The 23472-nt window shown below is 51.3% G+C and overlaps 1 protein-coding gene across 1 annotated transcript; it reads right to left on the reverse strand.

The window, feature by feature from the left end:
• Positions 1–1248: 1248 nt before the first annotated feature.
• Positions 1249–10165, reverse strand: LOC122381872. The gene is made up of 2 exons (XM_043366649.1): positions 10006–10165; positions 1249–3216 (listed from the first exon to the last, which is right to left on the reverse strand). Exon 2 carries the CDS (start codon positions 3205–3207, stop codon positions 2392–2394), a length of 816 nt encoding a protein of 271 aa, XP_043222584.1. The 5' UTR covers positions 3208–3216; positions 10006–10165; the 3' UTR covers positions 1249–2391.
• Positions 10166–23472: the final 13307 nt, after the last annotated feature.

Consider the following 23472-nt stretch of genomic DNA (forward strand, 5'->3'; position numbering starts at 1 on the left):
TTAGTAAAGTTGGGCTCATGTGGTGACCCTTGGTGACCTTTGGTGACCTGACCTGTGACCTGACCTGGTATGACCAGTGACCTCTAATAGCAACATATGTACTAGACAACTGACGCCTTATCGCTGATTTTCGACAAAATGCGTTTTACTCGGTGTAATAGCGCTTTCCCTAGAAGCCCCGTGAACGGTGAAACATTTTATCTTTGACCTGACCTGTGACGTCATCGGTGACCCCGAGGTCAATGAAATTTGGTCTCCCTTGACAAATTTGACAGGGCTATCGAACGCCGTTTGAATTTTCCGGATCCGTCCAGTAGTTTCGGAGATACGGGGGGGGGGCAAAAAATGCCCCCCCCCTCCGCGCGGAAGGTGGCTGGTAGGCCCACCGCCTGCCGGGTTAAGCCTCGCCCGTATTGGGGTTTGCCAGCGGCGAACGTACATAAGGGGGGGGGGGGGATTCGTTGGACCCCATTGCCGTTTGGCCCCTGATCAAGCTAGAGCTTCGCGAAAAAAACGATCGTGTTGCCAGCGACGAGAGGAAGCCGATAATACCCCATTTTAAGGTCCTAGGTCATTGGTTGACCTTCCAGGTCAGGTCAACGACCTAAAAAGTCTGGAAAATCGAGACCTGTCAGAACTTCGTAAAGTGAGGCTGTTGTGTTTTTTCGGGGTACTGATCATGAATCTTATCTAAGTTTTGATCACAGATGTCTTCGTGCATTTAGGCCAGGTCGGGTCAGGTCAGGTCAACTAATAGGCGTCCTGCCGGGTATTTATAGTAGGCATCAACCACCGTTGACAGCTTCGTAACATGTTACGAAGGCACCAAAATTACTTCGTAAATGTTCAAATGGTAGCAAAATTCATATTTGAAATTGTTTTAACGGACTTTCACTGGGTAGTGGGTAAAAGTTATTATTGGTCCCGGTACTCCGACTTGTATTGAAAAGTCTTCGATGGGGCACACGGTGTGCCCCATCGAAGACTTTTCAATACAAGTCGGAGTACCGGGACCAATAATAACTTTTACCCACTACCCAGTGAAAGTCCGTTAAAACAATTTCAAATAAGCATTTACCTGGGTATTAACTATTAAGACATGACTCTTCAGTCTCATGTAGCAAAATTCGAAATCAGCTCCAATGTATAACATTGATCAACTCATAGGTACTGAAAATTTCGTCGTGATCGGCCGCTTTTTGCGCGAGTTGTTCGTAAAAAAGGAGGGAAAGTGCGAATATAATCTCCGTATAAGTGCGAAGGTTAAAATTGGGTGGCAGCGGGTTCCTATCGTCACGGGTAGCACGCTCGTTTAGTTCTGCCGCAAAGTTCCAGTTCAGAGGCCGAGAGGCTGGGTTCCGATCGGCCCCTCCCCGTTTACGTTAGCTGCTATGAAAACGCCAATAGAGGGGCAACGGTTAGTGTTCGACCTAGACTTATCTTTGAACCCTGGGACCAAACAGTCGTGATGTCTGTCCCATCAAGGGAGCAATCAATTCTAAGATAAGATGAGGCTTCCTCAGATGCCCCATTACCCCCCGCCGAGGGGCTCCATTACCCCCAAAGGGGGCATGCCCCACCATTTGCCGACCCCTGCTTTACATCATCCACATACGTGCATACATCCGCATGCGTATTGTCACGAGAAACATCAACAAGCTCAGTTTGGGGCTTGATCTGTTGTAGCGTTCGAGACGCCTTTGTAGACACACGCTAGCTACAACATAGATTAATTGCGCGAAAACATATACAAACTCAACACGATCGAAAGCCGCACAGAGCGTGCCTAACTATGCTCGTAGGTACCAACAAAAGCCACTGGCCTTCTCACAGCGTCCCTGGCCAATACAGAGCGCCGCGGACGCGGTCCTCGGCGAGGCCCGGCATAGGGCCGTCCACGGTCGGCGCCAGTCAGCGTCCGTCCGATACGCTAGGTGCGCGCTCGGCGGCCCGCTGCTGAGACTCCACCGCCGGCTCCACCGTCCTCTCATGCAGACTGTGAGCGAGCGCCGTCCCCCCGGGACGCGCCCAATGCTCGCGTCATCACCTGGAGACGATGTCCTGTGTCCTCGGCGTCCTCAGCTCCAAACACGTGACCTGCCCGAGCCGCACTCTGGCCACAGTCCTTTCTCGTGTCGGGCTGACACCGGTTTCTATGGCGCCACTCTCAGGTGATTGCTCTCCAGCGCGGCGGGGCGCCCTCCAGCGTCACATCACGGGCGCCAGCGGCAGGCCACCAGCGCCAGATCGCGGTGGCCCACGAGGGATTGAGTGCCAGCTCGCGAGTCGCGATGACCAGCGCGGAGCCCTCCAGCAGCTGCCTGTAGGCGGCCCGCCGTCACCCGCGCGGCGGTGCGCCCTCCAGCGTGTCGTCCGGCGACCCGTCCCCCATCACCAGCGGCCGGCACGGAGTGGCCGGTGCTGCCGTTTGCGGCGCCGCAGCCGCTGCGCCGGCCCGCCGCTCGTGTAGGACGTGTGGTGCGTGGTGCGCTTCGAGTAGGAGACGCTGCGGCCGCCGCCGGGCAGGTGGCGCGCGTGGTACTCCTCCTGGACTCGGGGCGCGCCGGGGGACCGCTGGCCGAGCAGCTGCTGGTGCTGGCGCAGCTGCTGCCTCCACTGCTCGTCCAGGCGCTGTTTGACGCGCCGGTGATGGCGGCGCAGGTCCTCCAGCCGCGGCAGACCGGTCCACGCGGGCACCAGCGGCGCCACGCCGACCGCGTTCGAGTGCTCGTCGCCAGCCGCGCGCAGGTGCTCGATGGCAGGCACCGGCGCCGATGGAAGGGGCGCTGGCCGGCCGGTGGGCTGCGCCGGCTGTTCCGGCTCCAAGTGTACGGTCAGACCGTCCGGCAGCGGCATCTGGACAGGTGTGGGGGCGCGCGCGCGCCGCGTGCCCTCCAGGCCGGCGCCGTGCTCGATCTGCTCTGCACTGAGGCCCTGCTGACGCAGGTAGCGCACGTAGTCGTCCGGCAGGCGCGGCTTGTCGTTGCGGTAGACGCCGGCCAGCCGGTGGCCGTGCGGCACCTGGAAGTTGCCGTCGAGCGCCGGCCGCGGGTCGGTGATGGGCCCGATCACCTCGGCGTCCGGGTCGCGCGGCGGCAGCGAGGCCGCCCTGCGCGCCACGGCGCCCGACATCCAGTGGGCGCCGGGCTCCGGCTGTTGGCCACCGGTCAGCGCCACCAGCGCCGCCAGCACACAGACGGGCCGCATCGTCACCACCTGCCGGGGCAGCGAGAGGGACCGTCACATGGCAGCACGGCAGCCGAGAGAGGGACGGTCACATGGTAACACAGCAGCTAGAGGGAAACAGCTATAGCGCAACGTTGCCTTAATAAAGTGAAGTGTTCTTTAGCATCGATTAGGTATATACATAATTAGTAAACACGAATATCAGTGACATACTGGTATTTGACTAGCGTCATCAGGTTGAACTTTAACATCATCAGCTGCTTGATTATTTTTCCCTTCGAGATATGACTAAAAGTATGCACACTGCGAAGTAACTTATGGCCGTTTCCTGTTTACTATTTTGAGGTCGTAAGTGTCATTCGCACGGGCGCCCACGGCTGTGCCGCAGGGCGCCGCCGTCACTGTAGCCGTGTCTGTGTCTGTGCCTTGGCTGGCGGCTGCAGCTCACAGGGCGCTGTGCCGCCGTCCGTCACGTCCGTCACGTAGTCACACACATGACGGCGCGTCACTGGGACAGAGGCCGGCGGCCTTGGGCGGGCTCTGGGTGATAGGGGCGCAGCGCAGCCTCCGCCGGCCGGCCGCGGCGGAAACGGGGGGCGGACGGAGGCGAGAGGCGCGGTCACCGGTCCGCCGCACAGCCAGCGGCGGCGGCCGACCAGCGGCTGGCCAGGTAGCCAGGTAACCACCAGGTAGCGTGTGACAGCGGCACGGCCACGGGGGCTCCGGGTGCCGACGGTACCGAGCGACCTGTCCGGTATCGACCCCGCTGCACGCTCCTCGGTAGGCGTTGATCGCCCCGCTACAGCCGACAGGCAGCCGGGCTGGAATTGTGGCCGTGACGCGGCTCCTCGGACGTTCGATATGTGTACCGTCAGACCGCCGCCAGCAGCGTGCCGTACCTACCCAGCGTACCGCCGGACCCGCCGTACCGTCCCGTTCCGTCCCGTACCGTCCCGTCCCGTACTACCTCCGCCGTGCCCCGCCGCCGCCGGTGCACACGGTCCGGTGGCGCCGTTGGCACGCGGCAGGGTTTGTTTGTTGACGCTGCTCCCCGTTCGGTCGGCCTGGTTCAGTGTGCCATAACCGCCAGCACCCGCTCATTGGGGGGGGGGGGGGGGGGCTGCGGCGTAGTCGACCGGAGCCAGGCGGACGCTACCGGACGGTCTTCAAGCAGGCGACGCACCGTGTCACCGTATATGCGCGACTGGCGAAACAAAAATTGGTGACGCACACTGTATCATTCCACTAATCGTCATTGGACAATGGACATTTTCTATTCTTCCCTCTGCTTTCTTTTTACAATTCTTAAATGATAATGTTCGCTGGAGGACAACTATTAAATGAGCGGTTACTGCTTACCGAGTACCATAGCTCTCTCAAATTCAGTGGCGGCGGAACACTTTCAATTAAGGGGGGGGGGGGCACTGCCGACTGTTGGTCAATTCTTTCCATGCAACGCCCATAGGGCTAATGTTAAAAGGCCAAAATCAAAGGGAGCACGGTGCCCCGGTGCCCCCCCCCCCCCCCGTTCGCCGCTTTGGTTCGAATAAATCGAATTCCTTTTTCCCCGTGTGCACCTTTTATAAAATTTCAATAGTTCAATAAATTCAAATTACATATGTTTTGCGGCATTGTGTTGACGAAAGCCTCATACAGATACATGCCATCTTTGCTCCAGTCGAAAGCCCGCAGACTTGCCGCTTTCGATCTTTGTCGAAAAAATGCGGCATTTTTGTTTGTAGCTGGTGGCACGGGGACGGGTGCGCCCGGCGGGTAAGACGGCCAGAGCCGAGCCGACCGTCGTTCGCTGTTGGGATCCTATACATAGTTCCTATACCGTGGGCCGAGCCGTGTCGTGCGGCACAGCATACACTCAGGCGTCGTCACCGCTGCCATCTAGCGGTAAAAGTTGGCCCCATTTGACACCGTGCAGCATGCCTCTGGTAATCAGTCACTCCTGCAGACTATAGCCCATCGTCGTACCGTGCCAAACAGTTATAGATGGACCCAGAAAGACGATAACTGACGTTAAGCGGGGAGGGGGGTATACCTTCGAAAAAAATCCAAGCTCGAAGAACTCCTTGGATTATGATTACGGAGCGAGCGAAGCGAGCGGAGTCTCATACTGAATTAAGGGAAAATCCTGAGTATGAGCGGCCGGCCGGCCGGCAGGCCGTGGGGACGCTCTTCAAAAGCTAATATCTTAGGAACGGGACATCCGATTGACAAGCGGTCTTCTTTACTGAATGTCACTTGGACGTAAAAGTTCTGTGGTGTGATGGTCACCATGCGTTCTTGCCAACCACCGCACGTGGCGCGTGGTAAAGTTGGACATTTTTTTAAGAACCCCCAAAATTGCAACCTCAATAACGGCACAACGGTTGGGCCGATTGAATTGAAACTCGATACACAGTTAGGTCTGCATCAGATAATTCATCTGCATGTGTTAAGGTTGGGGTGCTACAGCACGTGCGCACGTGCAGGGGGCGCTCCCAGATCTCGAGAACGGCTGGGCCGATTGCGCTCAAATTTGGTACACGGTTGGGGACCAGTTAGTAGGGTGCCGTGCAAAAGTCAGTTTGGACCCCGCTTGCACGTGCGCACGTGCAGTGTGCCGCTTCCAGATCTCGAGAACGGCTAGGCCGATTGCGCTGAAATTTGGCACATCGCTAAAGACCGGTTAGTAGGGTGCAGTGCACAAGTTAGTTGGAGGTACCCCCTCGCAATTTCGCACGTGCAAGGCCCATCCTCTCGCTCGCTCCGTTGGTCGCCCAAAAGGCGTTTTACTGGTTCCATATGCGCTGCTGTGCAGTTAAAAGCAAACTTTTGTGCCATTAATGCTAATTGGAAAAGCACTGCTCCTTTAAAAAGATTGCTTGCTTTAAAACTTAAAAGACACGATCAGTGCAAAACTATCCGTGAAAGCTGCAAGTGCACAGGGCATGAGCACAGCCCTGAAAAGTATCTGTTATCTGAGTGCACGTATAATACCTAGGAGGACATGGCGAGGAGTGAGTTCCTCAAACTAAATGACTAAAATGGTCATTATTTGACTATATTAACCCTCGCCCATGTAGGGGGGGGGGGGGTTGGTGCAACCCCCCCCCTGAGGTTTTTCGGAAATAGTGTAAAAACGGCGGCGCGCAGCGCCGCCAAATTTTGGGTACCTTATGGGGCAAACCTTGCGCATCTTTTGATAAAAAAAATTTGACCGGGTCATGTCAGGTCACGGAGTTATGACGTCACAAAGGGAACAGCCTCCGGCCGGATTTTCACAAACTGAGTGCCAACGCCCGAGGTTTCCTGCCGGTGGTACGGACATCGGTTGATGGATCGTGATGAAACTTCCCATGCATATTGGGGCAAGTATTGGCTATCATATGGTATAAGAAACTTGACCGGGTCAGGTCAGGTCACGGAGCTATGACGTCACAAGAGGAACAGCGTCCGGTACTATTTTTGAAAAGCGCCCGAACCACTATTTTGCTAATTCTTGTCACCTCAATGGGAATATGCAGCAATATTAGCTTCTATAGGGAGCAAATGGACCTCCCAAATCCAAAAATACAATCAGATTTCAAAAATTTAAATTTTGATTTTTCGAATTTCTGCCGCCGACTGTGACCTTGCCGACTTCCGGCGCTCCCAACGCGCCATTTTTAGAGCTAGGGAAACGAAATGCATACCAAACGATAGAGAATTGATCAAGGAACACGATAGTGAAGGTTTCAAGTCGATATCTCCCACCGTTTTGCCGCAATCGCCGCGGAAAGTTGAAAAAAGTCTATTTTTCCGAAAATTTGACCTTTGACCGGTCAAAAGTAGGTCAAATGTTGACCTAGGACCAAAAAATTTACCACCAATCGCGAGATCTCGGCGAGAGCAATCCGATGGTCTTTTCCGCTAAGCTCTACGACGCTCCGTTTTCAAACGCCAAGGGGGGGGGTCGCACCAACCCCCCCCCCCCTGCATGGGCGAAGGTGGCAGATCGCCGTTTACGGGCGAGGGTTAACATTAACATAACAAACCAATCATTTTCAGCTGCTCTTACGAATCAATATTTTTGAATAGGGAGATGACTCTAGCAATATCCACTTTTCAGAAATAAGCTGTGCAACAAGCAGCTGAATGATAAGCAAGGCCGGAAGAGCGGTCTGCGTCGCCCAGCCGGAACTGATGTGATTGGTCCCGTGACGTGTCCGGTGTGGAGCGGTGATTATAGGGGGGGGGGGGCGTCCGGTGGTGACGTCAGACCCCCCACACACACACACCAGCAGCCCCACATCACTACCGGAGGTGTCAGTCGGCTATCAACTGTTCGGCATGCCCACCGGTACAGAACCGATGATAATTTGGCGTTCTGCATATCAAAGCTAATGCTTTTGGTATTTTGCTGGTATGAAGCCCTTGCAATGCACAAGACGCTCGGAAGCAAAACAACTTGGCGTTTTTGTCATTTCTGTCATTGTTTGAAGATGGTTCTGGCTTTTGGTTGGCATTAGGTCTGATATCGGTTTCCCAATGATCTATGACTGCCGTATAGTCACGGCCCCATCGGCGCACTGCCTGCGTGTTTGTACGGGTGCGTCGGCGGCAGGGAAGATGGCGAGGAGAGGAGCCACAGTACATTCACACCGAACAATATGGGCTGAACGTACCACCAAAGCGCCGCTAACACTGACCAGAAACAATCAGCACAATACCCACCAGCGAGTAGCACCAGCATACCATCGTAGCAGTTCAGCGTTAACCCAAAGGCTGCTGTAAAAATGAATGCGGCACTGTATATCCCAGTTTGCCAAACAATGCACGAAACAGTGGTTTAGTTGGCCGTTTCAGTGCTGAGTATTGCCTACTCTGCGCAACGACGGCCTTACTTGAGGACGAAAGAACAGAGCGAGCTCAGCAAAGTGAGCCATTTTTGGGTCACCTAGGTGTCAATACACTGCACAAGCTTCACGTAATGATATAACAGGAACGAGTTAATGTACACAGCAGCGTTAGGCTGCATGTAACAGTTGTCTGTTGCTCTTCTGATTAGTTTTCGGCCTGGCTAAGAAGTGGCACTAAGCATCAGGACGCACAGCCAGCGTCTAACGACCACGGCGGATCACTGGAGCCGTGAAACTGAGCCACCATGGGCGAGAATACAGAGTCGAGAACAAACGTCAGGCCAGATCATTCAGAAATCGGGAGTGGGACGCAATTGACGATCCAAAACCTCAGCTATGAAGTAATGGCTACGAATTCAATAGCTTAATTGTTGCTTTACTGGTCCGATTAGTTAAAGCAATCTGTCATCATGATTTTTTTTTTTACATCAATGGCTGTGCAAGTAGTTGTATGTAAATGGTAACTAAACCTGTTCGTTCAGCATGCTTCGCGGCGCTAAAAATTACAGGGAGCATGTTCATAGAGTAGGTACTACCCGTTTTTATGACGATTTTTTTTGGCGAACGCACCCAAGCTGACCAAATCTGCACCAAATTTCTTACAACAAATATTTTCACATCATGAATTTATTTCACTTTTCAGTGTTATATAGAAAATAATTTCTGATAATTTGACAGATCAGGTATAGGTATAAACAACTGTGCACCCCAAACTGATAGCTTCTAAGAAACACAATGAACCTAATCTGACCAAATACACACCTAATTTGACCAAATCTGCGTCTAGTTTGACCAAATCTGCACCTAATGTGCACCAAATATGTACCGGATAGCCGTCGTGAAAACGGGTAACAATATCACTGTTAACTGTTAAGTGTTAATCCAAGAAATCGGTATTTGACGCCAGGGGATATGCCCCAAAACATTTTCCAAATGCCAGAAGCCTCCGGGAATTTTTCCTTTTTCGTTGCTAACCAATTAACATCAAACTTTTCCAATAAAAGCTAAGTTTTCCATTCGAGAAGAGCGATGTGTTTCGTTCCCAGACGCTGCCGAAGGGGGAAAGACATTGGGCATGCGTCCCAACGTCCTCTGGATCTGCGCCTTTAACCATGACGCTGTTTCCGCTTCTAATCGATGAATTACTTAAACATAAGGAATTGGTCTATGTGTGTACTAAGCCACGTGAAGTGTGCGGCTACCATAGCCCCTAGGACATACGGATCGCTCCTAGGGTTAGCCAGGGTCACATGCGGTCAACTGCAGGTCAGTAGAGCACAGGGCTCCGCTGGGTCACAGCAATGGGCACAGAGGTCAAGTACGGTCAGTCACACAGGCGCACAGGATCGCAGGGTGCTGGGCTCACGGCCTACGCCACAGAAGTGCCAGATCAGCCGAGTGGAATAAGGGCGGATCAAGTGGCATTCCTCCTATCCGAAATACGACAGGCTCGGTCACTCCAGCAGCCGATTTCATAAAAGCCGTAAAATGCAACCAACGCAGTTTTCCATTCATTGGTTTTATTTCACGCCCAAACGGTTTCATAAAGCAATAGCGGATGTATCGAAATGATGTTATTATTATGAGCAGTGTTGTTTGTAGTAAAAAAAAAAAAAAAATCCTTGGAAAGAGAGTCATAGAATAGGTAATGATACGCTCTCTTCTGATACTAATAAAACCACCCAATCATAAAGGAAGTGCTTTCATAGGGAGTAATATACACCTTAATGCAATATGCATAGTTGGTACCAAACGTTATGAAATCGGCTGCGGGAATTGGTACCCCGTCGCACCCGTTTCAGACGCGGCGGTCGGTGCTGCTCGGTCCGCGTGGCCGGCGTCCGGCGCCCTCGGCAGCTCTGCAGCTCGCAGCCCCCGGCCGGCGTCCGGCGCCCTCTGCAGCTCGGCAGCTCGCAGCCCCTCTCACCTGTTTGAGGACCGCCACACGGCTCGCTCCTGTCTGTCTATCTGTCAGTGGCTCTCCGCTGACCGCCCGCCGGCCGACGACTGTTTACCGCCGCCGTCGCCCCGGGCTACTTTATACGCCGGCGGCCCACAGTCGATACCCGGTGTCGTCACGGGGCCTGGCGCCCGGCCCGCCACTGGCTCCCGGCCGGCGCTGTGACGTCACACGAGCGGGGTGCTCCGGGAACTGGGAGCTGACGGCCACCGGACACTGGTATTTGGGCTGCAGAGACCCTCGGTGACAGGCGATAACACTCATCATACGTCACCCGCCCTCCCGGCATCCGCTCTGACCAGCCCTGCCACTGCAGGAATCGCGAGAATACGATAGATCACGACGTCAATATAATTATGGTGTAAGCTCCTGGTGGCGAATAGCCGTGTTCACGACTGTTATCTGACACACATTTGGTCACATTTGGTGAGATTTGTTGGAATTACGTTCATAGTTGACTCTTAGTAGTTTTCAGCTTGGGTTGTGCACTATAAGTATATACTGAGTTATCAAATGACATAATTTTCGATAACAATATCGAGCTACATAGATTCATGTTTGAAGGAACATATTTCCTTTTACAGGGATTTCGTTAGATTTGATCAAGTGTGGTGTATTTGCAGGATATGGATGATACGTCGTGTAAATGGCTCAAATATTTGACCGGCGTATGATGATGGCTGAAATGGCTCTACAGAGCCCCTCCCGTTTTTCTGCAACGTCTTCTAAGCCATTAAACGTATTGACACGAAACTTTCGGTACTTTCGGCTGCATCAGTTGACACCTAGTGTCGAAAGGAAGTTATCAACTACCCAGGGTTGTGCTTGACTCATGAGTCGAGTCAGAAATTTGACTGACTCAAATGAGTCAGATTTGAGTCGAGTCGGATAAAATGTTGAGCTGTTGAGTTGAGTCAGAGTTGAGTCGGACAAAAATATCAACCCTCGCCGGCACAGGTCATTTTGAGTCCTTCGACGGCACAAGGGGGGGGGGGGGGATACGACCCCCTCGCGTTTGGCCCCTGATGGAGCTAGAGCTTCGCGGAAAAAAACGAGCGTGCTGCCCGTCACGAGAGGAAGCCAATGATACCCAATTTTAAGGTCCTAGGTCATCGGTTGACCTTCCAGGTCAGGTCAATGACCCAAAAATCGGGAATATCGGGACCTGTTAGAAAGTCGTAACGTGTGGCTGCTACGGGGTTTTCCGGGGTGCTGATCACGAATATCGTGTTAGTTTTAATCACAGATGATGTCGTTAAGCGTTTAGACCAGGTCGGGTCAGGTCAGGTCAGGTCAACCGGTAGGGGTCGTGACGGGTATTCGAAGTACCTGTCATCCGCCTCTGACAGCTTCGTAACATGTTACGAAGGCACCAAAACTACTTCGTTAATGTTCAAATGGTTGCTAAATAATTCGAATTCAGCTCCAAAAACTAGCCTAGTAACATGTAAAACTCGAAAAAGTAAATCGAAGTCACCAAAGGTCAATGACCTGACCTGACCTTCAGGTGACCTTGACACCCACCCTTATGCATGGGAGCAACATCAAATCACATGTTTGAACGTTTGAAACCACGAAAAACGCGCGGCTAATGCGAGCCGACATACGCCGAATCGCGATCCCGGCACAACATGGTATCGGAAAAGAGGTCACAGGTCAAAGGTCATTTGGGCCAGGGTCATGAAATTTAGGTACAGGGTAGGTGTAAAATTGATCAATGCGAGGGTACTGGAAGTTTCGTCGCGATCGGCCGCTTTTTACGCGAGTTATTCGCGAAAAACCTTAGGGGGAGGGGGGGGGGTGCATCAACCCTGTGCCGGCGAGGGTTATTAAGGTGTTGAGTGGAGTCAGAGTTGAGTCAGTAAAATAACTTTTGACATTGAGTTGAGTCAAACATCAAACATGAGTCAGCTGACTCAACTTTCTAGAAACAATAGTCTAAATAAGTGTCTAATTACAAGGCATTACTCAAAGAAAAAAACTCCTTATCCTAACAAATAGCATTTATAACAGAGGCACCCATGGCCCAACAGCCATGCATAATGCCTATGTTTCTTGATAGCTGATATCATAAGCGTAACTTTATATCTCTTTGTGGGTGCTCAAGCACCCCCAATCCTGAGCTCAGCACCCCCTGCCTTCTTAAAGCACCCCCAGCCTCCTCAAAACATTCCCAGCTGACTCAAAGCCCTCAATAATCAGAATGACCATCTCCTAGTACTGTAATGAGCCCAGTGAATCATGCAAATACTATGCTTACTCAATTCAGTGACTAAGAGAATATACATTGAATAAATCACCACAAATTAAGATGCATGATATTTGTGTTAACATTACATCTGATATTATCAGGGGCCCGGGAACGATTTTCAAGTTGAAGGGGGGGGGGCGAGCCTAAAATACCTGACATGATGCATATGAAACAGTGGCATAGCTAGGGGTCTAAGGGGACACGTACCCCCTCCCCCCCATCGGGTTCAAAGGGACCCTCGGGTCCGAGAGGCCCTGCGGCGCCATTTGACCGCTGAGGGTTAACGATGGCCATATTTCTACTCAGAAGGGCCCCGTGGGGCTCGTTAGAGCACCTCATGGGCCCTAAATAGCCACACTAAGGTCTCCATAAGGGCCCCACGCCGACTTCTGAGGGCCTCTTGCGGCTTTTAAGGACACCTCGGTGGTCTCCAAAGGCCCGTTACTGGCCTCTGAGAGGTCTTACCGGCCTATGAGGGGACAGTTCTAGGGGCATTTCCCACCTGTGATGGTCCCACACTTATTTTTCTGAGGGCCCCATAACGGCAACTATGGGGCCCTCGTCGGTGCCTATGAGGGCCCACACCGGTGTCTCTGAGCGTTTCACACCCCCAACTCCGAGTGCCTACACCAGTGCCTATTAAAGCCCTATATCGGCGGCTCTGAGGACCCACCCAACACCTGCGCATCTAAAGGCCACCCACTGATGACTTGAGGGCCCCACAACGGTGACCCTGAGGGCTCCACCGGCGTCTGACAGTACCATGCCGGTCTCTTAGGACCCTGCAGGACTTCTTCTGCCGGCCTGCCCTAAGGACCCCTTACCGGTCACTGAGACCCCCTGCCGGCTTGTAGACAGTTCGCGTCAGCAGCTCTAAAGGCCCCACACCCGTCTGTAACGGCTCTACACCAGCGTCTATGAGGGCCCGGAGCAACGCCTGTAGGGACCCTCATCGTCGCCTCTGAGAGAATCACACCAGCACCTCTGATCGCCCACACCGGCACCTGCATGGCGGCCCCACACCGGTGCTTCCCTCACCGGCGGCTCTGAGGGCCCTACGCCGATGATTCTGAGGGTGCCACCGATAACTGAAGGCACCACACAAGCCCTTAGTGTAGCTGAGCTTTAATCCCATGCCGGCCCTCCGAGGGCGCCACGTCAGTGCACTCAAATGCCCCACACCCCTCCCTCACACCCGGAGCGGGTAAACTGTGTTATACCTATAGCAACAATTTTACCACCGTTGTACATTATGTATTTCTCAAAGTTGACTCAAAATGGTCCAGTACAAAATCTGGCCTGCCAAACTTATGGCCAAGGTCAGGCCCAAACACGTTTTGGGCAATCAGTCTCAGTCCATGACTCCATTCTTCGGCAACTACGGTGCAAGGCCGATACTGTAGAAACCTGCAATTTGTACCCTTGACCTGACCTTGACCTTGACCTCAAACTTTAAATTAAGTACATGTTATTAGTTATTCGTGATGAGATCTTTCGATTGGCGTTTGAATTTTCCAAATCGGACCATTAGTTCGGGATATAACAGGGGGTAAAATTTACCCCCCCCCCAAGCCCCGCGCGTTCGACTGGAGACCCCAGCCCCGCGCGGGTTAATGCATTGGGTGAGCCAAAATTGTTTTACAGTGGCGCTATTAAAACAAGCTCTCGAACCGATTTAACATCATTTCTTGCATGATGCCTGATGGCTACAGTAAAAAAGAACAGCTAAAAAAACTACAAAAACTATGGCATGCCTTTCTGAAAGCTATTGAGCACCCCCAATGATTTTTGGAAAACTACACCCATGGCTGATATGTCCAAAGGTTAGAACAAGGCCCCCTATCCTATCATGTGGTAGAAATCTAATACATAAGTTATATCCAGTACCTAACCACATGCACAATAATTCATCTAGTTAAATGAATGATCTGCGTCACTTTTGTCACAACTCACAAGTTTATCACTAATAGTCAGATTTATTGGAATGATTAAGCCCAAGCTCTTGGATCACACAACCGATTCACATCAACATGAAACTTTGCCCACTTAAAGGGACTATCCCACCTTCTAAAATGTTGTTGAAACCAGTTAAATTGTGCCCGACTTTATAGATTGGATGACCAGGAACACGGTTCTGGCATTTATTTTTCATTAAACATCTTAGGCTTCCCATATTCCAAACACAAACTTTCAAATATGTGACGTCACAGCCCAAAATTACCTCCTTCCCCAGGCCAAATTACTGTCATAAAGCTGATTCTTTTTACTCTGTAGGCACCACAACAAAGTTCAGACCAAGTTTTAAGCGATTTTTCAACGAACAAACCCATTTAAATCAGAATGACTAAAAGAGGTGACGTCACACTAACGGTCGCTCCATGTTGAAGATAGGGCCTTGTACAAGGCCCATTTTCAAATGAAGGGAACGAATTTCTTCAACACCAAGAGGCCGCGGGGGTTGCAACCTAGGTAGATAGTGGTTTCTGAACCTCGCCGCAAACTTGGCTATCTCAACTCAAACCCAATGTTAAAGGTGGGATAGTCCCTTTAAGTACTCGCGGGTTTTAGCGGTAGGTTTTGCACCTAGAAAGTTTAGTGTACGGTAGCGGGGTTTCGCGTCGTTGCGGGGCTAACCGGGCAGTGTCTTTCGATGGAGATAGAAGAGCTCCTTCGGTGCGCTCCTAGAAGCCCATCTCTTTATCCGGCCCCTCGCGAACTCGTCCCGACTCTGTCTTTACATTCTCCGGGGCGATCAATCATCGGAAACACATAGGCCAGGGTTAGGGAATGGGAGATAATGATAAATGATAATCAATTACCCTCGATCATATTGGTATAGAAAATCAACTCTATTTAACAAAAAAAAGTCCCACCCTCAAACAACAGCGCCCTTCCTAGCTGAGGGCTATCTCCCACCGGATATACACAACAATCATACTTCCACTCGTGCATCCCTTCTCACTTCTGTCATACGTCCAGTTATACCTCATAATTATCAGAGTTAGCCGTCTCCGATCCCTCCCTCTTTGCCTAACTTCCCCCGGTGGTGCTAAGGCGTGCGCAAGTCGTTATTGAGTCATTGGCCTTAAATTTCATTAACCGTTATCCCTTCATAACCACAATGCTCCGTACATCAGACAAACGCTTCATAATGCTCACGCTACACGAATAGAATATACGAACCACCACAGATTTCGGCACTCCACCCTTGAATTACGCGACTTATAGCGGGTCCAAGACCATGCCGAACTACCTACACACAAATGATAAACACACACGCACGCAGGTTGTTGAGCGAACAATGGACTTACAGCATGGGCCGGTAAACCTTTGCAACAACGTACGCAGCCCTTGTCTTACTGCCACTCACGTGTGGACCTACCTTCTGCTGCCAGTGGTCAGTCAGCATCTCTAACACACTCCAGCCCACGGTTCCGGAGCTAGAGCTCGCAGGGCACTCAGTAGCCCGGGCTTTCCGCGGCGGACGTATCTAAAATTTGAAAGCCGGGTTGGGTAACTAAAGTCCGTCCGTGATACTAATGACCGCATCTCGCACCAGCCATAGTTCAGGGTTTCCGGGCCAACCCGGCGACCTAAAAGGGGTCAGCTCTCGTCGGCTAACTACAAAGACGACACGCGTCTTCCACGCACGCAGGTCCACTCGGGGACATCCTGCACTCAACACACATCGTCGACTACCAGCACATAGGTGTCCAAAGCCCTATCTATCCGTGGCTGGTAGTTAAGCTGTCGTCACAGACCTATTCGAAAGGACCAGAGCATGGCCGGAGCTACTCGACTGACTGCGGGTGGCCAGCACCGTCTGACTGCGATCACCCGACTCGAATGCTCGGTATCTAATGTTCACCCCCGTCTTGCGGCATTATACGTTCCTTCGCGGGGCATTACTCTTCCGGCGGCACACGATTCCCTCGCTAAGACGCCCGGGGTCCTAACCACCTCCGAAACTATCTATGTCGCTCTTCAAATGACGTCCCGCGCCGACCACTTGAGGGACCGATAGCGGGCCTACCTATCTTTTTGAAACCGGGCTGGGTAACTAAGGTCCATCCGTGATACTGATGACCGCATCTCGCTCCAGTCATAGTTCAGGGCTTCCGGGCCAGCCCGGCAGCCTAAAATCTGCCCAGCCTCCGAGGCTGTTAATCCGAGACGGAACACCGTCATCTCGCGGCGGCCCACCCGCCGATACACATCCCAGGCGACGGCCCACGTGACCTTAATTATCACCCAGGCCTACCCTGGGCCGGAACAATCGGGCCACTGGTCCCGTGTCCCGCTAGCCAGAGGTTAGACAGACTACAGCCCGTCGTCCCCTCCGAGCCAGGACACGAGGCTGACCGGGTAACATTTCTTGAAACCCTCCTCGGCGGTCTGTGCCCGACTCGCCTTCATCCTCACGTTTAATTTCGCGGCTTATTGCACGCATCCAGGGCTTACTCAATCGAGGCCTAATATCTAGTGGGGTCTGTCTGAGTTTAGCGTCATTCGGGAAACCCGATTTATCTATTTGTACAGTCCTCCTCCCTTTCACTCGCGTCTCATCTCCCTCCTAACCCATGGCCGCGTCGGTGGACTTTCCACGCACAGGGGCGTGACGTGCATCATCTATCTCCCCGGTTCCGTCCCTTGCAGTGTCCCCAGTGTCCATGTGGGGTAAAGTTACAAATATTTCGTGTGCGGCAAGGTCTATGTGTGCTCCTTATATTCGGACCGCTTGATAGGGTAGAGCGCCAGGAATTCCGCTGACGCATTATATTGATGGAAACCGGACGAAGGTACGGTAGGAATAGGATAATAACAGCCAGAGCACTCTCCAGCATAGGGTAAGGTAAGGAGGTCCTGCGTGTTCTGTGCGTGCTGCTTGTAGTCGGACCATCGGATAAAGTGGAGCGCCAGGAATTCCGCTGACGCGTGATATTTATGGAAACAGGACAGTGGTACGGTAGGAATAGGATGATAACAGCCAGAGCACTCCCCAGCATAGGTAAGGTAAGGAGGTCCTGCGTGTTCTGTGCGTGCTGCTTGTAGTCGGACGATCGGATAAAATATGGAGCGCCAGGAATTCCGCTGACGCGTAATATTCATGGGAACAGGACAATGGTACGGTAGGAATAGGATAATAACAGCCAGAGCACTCTCCAGCATAGGTAAGGTAAGGAGGTCCTGCGTGTTCTGTGCGTGCTGCTTGTAGTCGGACCGTCGGGTAGAGTAGAGCGCCAGGAATTCCGCTGACGCGTTATATTTATGGAAACAGGACAGTGGTACGGTAGGAATAGGATAATAACAGCCAGAGCACTCTCCAGCATAGGTAAGGTAAGGAGGTCCTGAGAGTTCTGTGTGTGCTCCCTGTATAATCCCTTTGTGCACTGTGTAAAATCAAACAGATAAAGAAAACTGATCGTTGTAAATTACTGTGACGAGCCAGACACCTTGGAAACGACCGCTTTCCCGACTGTGAGGATGGCATATGGCCTGTTATGCTCCATCCTCCGATCCCTGCCCTCCAGAACTACTCACACTCGTATTTCAATATTTACAAGTCCCATTTATTTACATGCTCCGACGCAAAACCTTAAATTCTCTTACACGTCAAATTTAAAGGAGACATTCTGGGCCCAGGCCGCCCATCAAGTGAGCCCCAAAAGCCGCGCGGTGCGGTACACACTACACAGTCGCCCGTCCCTTTCCAGGCTCCCCACGGTGTATACTGTATAATCCCCTCCGTCCGCCTTAATCACCACGGGGCGCCGGACGAGGGTTCACGTCGGCACACGTCTCGCACCACGCGCACAGTTACATAATTGACCGAGATCGAATTGTGAACTTAAGCTACTTAGACTGAAGGTTCTCAAAATAAATTGAACTACCTTAACTGAATGGCCTAATTTATTGCGCAATGACACCAAAAAAAAGGAAACATAATGTGGCTCACATAGCAGTAACGAAAAGGGGGGGGGGTGATTATTTGAAGGATTTAGGGACTAGGTGCGTGCCCGTGATCACCGTGACCTTACTTGAGATGGAGTCGCTGACATGATGGCCGTGTCCGTCCAGCGCCCGGCCAGGCGGCCGGAGCCGCCGCCGGCGCCGTGATGCCAGCCGCTGGTGTCTCGTGGGCTGTCCACGATGTCAGCTGTGAGCCGAGAGCGAAGAGCGGCGTCGAATGCGTCGTCCGAGGGAGTGCCAGAGAGAGCGTTCCAGTTCCGTTTCATCAACTTATACTTTTGATGACGTCATACTTCAGAGGGCCGGGCAGCATCTCCTTGTCCAATCTTCGTCCTCCATTCTCAGAAAGTGCGCTTGGCTCCGCCTTCAAACGTTCGTGATTTGCTGAAGTTCGGCACCCCCGGCCATGGCAGTCGCACCCTTTCACGCAGCGATCGGATGGAACTCGCCGCCGGCGATTTGCGCCGCCTGAGGCGCCAGGTGGCGGCCGGCTCTGCGCCCTCCTTTCTTGTTTTTAGTCCTGCGCTCCCCCCTGTTTTGAATGTCTCCGGCCAGGTGTCCTTCTTCCATGGCGGTGACCGAGTTCCATTTCATCCTGTTTTCGTACGAACCGGGTCGGTCCCCGCTCCCCTTTCTTGTTTTGGTTCAAATCAGGGCCGGTCTGCACTCCCCTCTCCTTGTTCTTCTCTTCTGGCGGGGTGCCGAGCGTGGGACAGAGTCTTGTTTTCCAACGGCTAAACTGATTAATGGCTCGACACCGGCAGGATAGTGCGTTTCGGTATGCTATTTGTTGGCTTCAGATCCGGGTTCTCATGAAGTGGGGTGGTCATCTATAGAGGACCCCTGTTTGTCAGAGCCGACTGCGCCGTCTGTGTGGACGCCAGCTGGGACGGAGAGAGGGTATCACAGCCGATTTAGCCGGCTGACCGTGTCTGTGCGGCGCTCGCAGATGGCCGTGTTTCAGCTCGTGGCACAGCTTGCAGTTCAGCATGAAAGATGAAAAAAAAAATGTAACGCATCTGCGATACAGTACTTCAGGCTATATCTTTGTCCTCTTAAGCTTTTAAGTGTTGAAGATGCGATCGACTTGTTGGTTCACAAGCCGGCCATGATCGTGTAAAATGGCTTCATCGTGGATCGATTAGTTTCTGAGATATAACCGGAAATGTAAAAGTGCAAAACCTACCGCTTAATTTCGCGAGAGCCGTACTTCGCATTGCATTGGTTTGGCAAAACGTCGTAAAAAATTTCAGACGATTTATATACAAATTGCAAATTTTATTAAAGATTGTTTGGGTAAACTTTTTTTCGAACACCCTGTACCATTGCATTACCTACCTTAAGCGTCAATAAACGAATTGTTAAACGTACCAAAATAGCTCATATTTGTTTGACAAGCTCATCTTAGGTTTGACATGGGTGACCCGTGACAGGTCCTGCAGGGTGTTGCAGGGCGAGCCCACTCCCCACCGATCGGACTCATTTGTGACTGCAGACTGCAGAGCAACTGCACTGAAAACAATTTAACCCAAGGCCGGCGTGTAAACCGGTGTTTCGCGGGTACCCCTATCCGCAACCATTTTTAACCACCCTCCCAGGAGTACAGTAAAGTCCCATTGCAGTGTAGTCGTCCCTGCTCTCAGCGGACTTGTTCGCTGACAGCGGTTATATCCGCTCAGAGCAAGTACGACTACACCGCAATGGGACCTAGCACTACTCCTGGGAGGGTGGTTAAAAATGGTTGCGGATAGGGGTACCCGTAAAACACCGGTTTACTCGCCAGCCTTGGGTTAAATTGTTTTCAGTGTGTCATGATGACGTGGGGCATCACTGCCACATTTGTGACTGCAGTGCATCTGACATGATGACGCAGGGTGTCGCTGCCACGATGGCGTTGGAGCGTCACTGTCACTCAGACAAATCCATTAAAGGGAGATAATGAGCTTTCTTTTTTCTTAAATAAAAATTACTCGACATCTATACTATATCTACTGTAGTTTCTATAAAATATGAAAATTTCCTAGCACATTTTCGTATATAAAAAAGGTTTTTATTTTTGCAAAAAAGAAGCAGTATTTGCAGTACTTGTAACACCCACCGAAATGCGTTGTCCTTCTCTATAAAAAAAAAGTCGCAGTAGGTATATGGCGCTTTTGTTTCAAACAGCGACGCTTGGGTTTTTGTTTATGTTATCGCCTTGTCGTTGCTTGGTTGTAAGGATTCTAATTTGAATTAGAGTTAATTCGGTTTAGAATTAATTAGATTCTAATTCGGGGGTACATAGTGCCTACTCTTCTTTGTTTCCAAGTATTATTTTGCGCCACAAATGAACGGCATGCGCCAGAAACGCAGCCAAATCTTGCGATTGCGACTACGAAATTCATTATTTTGGCGTCAGAGCCTGAAGCGAAAAATACAAGCATATTTATTTCAAAAAGACTTCAGGTTTGTCGAACGGTGTTATGAGAATTTTGATAACAGTACTGCATAAGTTTTTCAGTGATGCCGCAAAAGTGTTGTATCTATCTTCTTTTATTGTGCAGTCGGCGGGACCGATTCAAAATTGAGTCGTTGCTACTAAAATAGCAGCATATGGCGTCAGATGATGAACAGGAAAAATAGTTGCGTAAATTTAGACATAAATCACCCCCAAACCATGAATATCTTTTGAAGGCACTATAGACGACCATTAACGGGTCTTTCATAATGAATGTTACTTTAGAACATTTAGTTAGGAGCTCTTAATTTATCACTTCCGCGTGAATTTTTTATGCGTATTGTTGCAAATTGATTAGGGTTTTGTCCCGAAAAATAAAAAAAGTCACAGCGCCAATTTTCCTTCACGCAAAAGCAGAGTATGTCGACACCACTAAAACGCATTACGCATTACGGTCGACGGACAAGTCTTCATCCATTGGCTCTCCCCAGGGTCAATACTGAACGGGGTGGCTTACCTCAAGCTGCTCAAGGAATGCTTCTGCCTCAGGTCAGGGACGAGGTTCAAAGAGACGGCCTGTGGTTCCAGCAGGATGGTGCCACAGTGCACACCACGGCAGCTGTTGCGCCAGTGGCTGATTGAAAATTTCGAAGAGCGCGTTATCAGCCGCCTCACCGAGCGACCATGGCCCCCACGGAGTCTTGACCACTCCCCGCTGGACTACTGGTTTTGGGGAGTCGCATTGGCAGATCTGAGACAAAACTCTCCTGCAACCATCCACTGCGAACCACAGTGGAGAGGTTTTCTGGAAGCCTGGACCCAGACGTTGTGAGGCGCGGGGTGCGATACCTTCGTCAGAGGGCCGAAACGTGTGTCTTAATTAAGGGCGATACAGTTGAAAATTCCTGAGGAGCATTAAAATGAAAGTTGTGTGTGCAAAAACGCTAATGTGTTTCTGTTTCGTGTGATGGTACATATTACATGAGGAACATATATGTCCTGAGAAATAGCTCTTTCAAAAGTAACATTTATTATGAAAGACCCTGTAGATGTGATGAAGATCAAATGTAAGGAATACGCTCATTTTACAAAATTACATGCAAGTACCAAAAAGTGATGTAAGTACTTATTCAACGGTCATTTTCAGCGCTCCCCGCTAACGTGACTTCAAGTTGAGATATTTGCGGCAAGGTACCGAATTGAGCAAAATGGTTTTAATTTACATTATAACTTGTTGTGTTTTGTCAGAAAATGGTCCTAACTCAGATTTTGTGGAAAAAGGTCATTACCTATCTCCCTTTAAGACGGTACATCCCGGATAACCAGGGCTCTCAGGCTGTGAAATGAATCCTGTCCCCGCTGAGCACAACGGTATGCTTTGACCAGACCAATGCGGTCGAGGTTAGCAGCTCGCTGGTTTCGGCAAACTGTGTCCTCCGTCTGCGGCGCATTTGGACTCATCGGTCCGGGCTGCGCCGCAGTCAGCTGGCGGCCGTCCAGTGATGGGTCACGCGCACGCACACGCACAGATCCAGCGTCTGGGGTCAGAGGCGTGCGGGGGCGGCGAGGCCAGCTGCTCCGCGGCGCAGCCCGCCGAGTCACCGCCGGCGCTGCGCAGTGCGTCTGGCAGAGGTTCGGGGTTCTCCCGGCGGAGTCCTTCAGAGTTCACTGCGCAGAGGAGCCGGGAGCTTTCTGGAGATGGAGGCTGCTAGAGCCAAAAACAGCCCGCCGATCCTCGCCACATTTTCCAAATACATGCAATACAAACCAGATGCAGTAGGCTGGTATATTGCATCAATTTTGTCTTGTATTGTAACATTTTGTACGGGTTTCTTGTACCTACTTAGAGAAAAGTTATCAATAGGCGCCCGCTTAACCCGCGCCCCGTAGGGCTACCGGTGGACCCTACCACCCGTAGGGGGGGGGGGGCGTTTCGGCCCCCCTAAGATCTCGGAAATTTACCGGCCGATTTTCAAAATTCAAACGGCGTTCGATAGCCCCACCGGGGAACTACCTTGTGACCAGGTTTCATTGACCTAGGTCAAACCGATGACGTTACAGGTCAGGTCATAGGTCGGATTTTCACCGTTCACAGGCATTTCAAGAAATGTGTTGTGAAATCGAGTAAATTGCTAAGTTATTGAAAACTATCGATGGTACGAAGTTCGTCAAACACATACTTCGCTATCTAAGGTCACTGATACCAGGTCAGGTCACAGAGGTCAGGTCACTGGGGGGTCACAATATGAAAGTGTCGTGTGATATTGGTCCATTTTACATGACAAATGTAATTATGTGGGTCAAGCAGCTTTTGGGGCCAGCTTAGGTCACGTTTTGGTGAAGGTCAGGTCAAGGTCAGGTCAAATTAAGTCAAATTTCAAAGTTGATATTTTGCATAAAATGGGTATCGATTCGATGCCGCGTGTCACGGGGAGTCCAATGGGGAGCCTTTGTTTTGCCCTATCTGGTCTAGAATTAAAGTACTCGGCTTTTCCGGACAGTTTCGTGACTGTATTATTGTCACTTCGTCAGCGGCATACAAGTAATATAAACATTTTCGAAATCACATTTTCAAAACACAAGTAAATAAAGCGCACTCGCTTAAATCTACACACATTTTTCATTTTGACCCGCTTCCATCCAGACAAATCCTCACATACCCTCAGGTCATCCCTATATATAGCAAAAATTATTAAAACCCTCGCCCCGTTGGGGGGTATTTTGGCCCCCCCTGTGGTTTTTCCTTAAAAGCAAGAACACGGCGGCGCGCAGCGCC

Source organism: Amphibalanus amphitrite, unplaced genomic scaffold (genome assembly GCF_019059575.1).
Source record: "Amphibalanus amphitrite isolate SeventyFive unplaced genomic scaffold, NRLGWU_Aamphi_draft 000001F_arrow, whole genome shotgun sequence".
Taxonomy (NCBI): Eukaryota; Metazoa; Arthropoda; class Thecostraca; order Balanomorpha; family Balanidae; genus Amphibalanus; species Amphibalanus amphitrite.

Coding starts and splice junctions, on each gene's coding strand:
- LOC122381872 (XM_043366649.1), bottom strand. CDS start 3,207: ATGCGGCCCGTCTGTGTGCTGGCGGCGCTGGTGGCGCTGACCGGTGGC.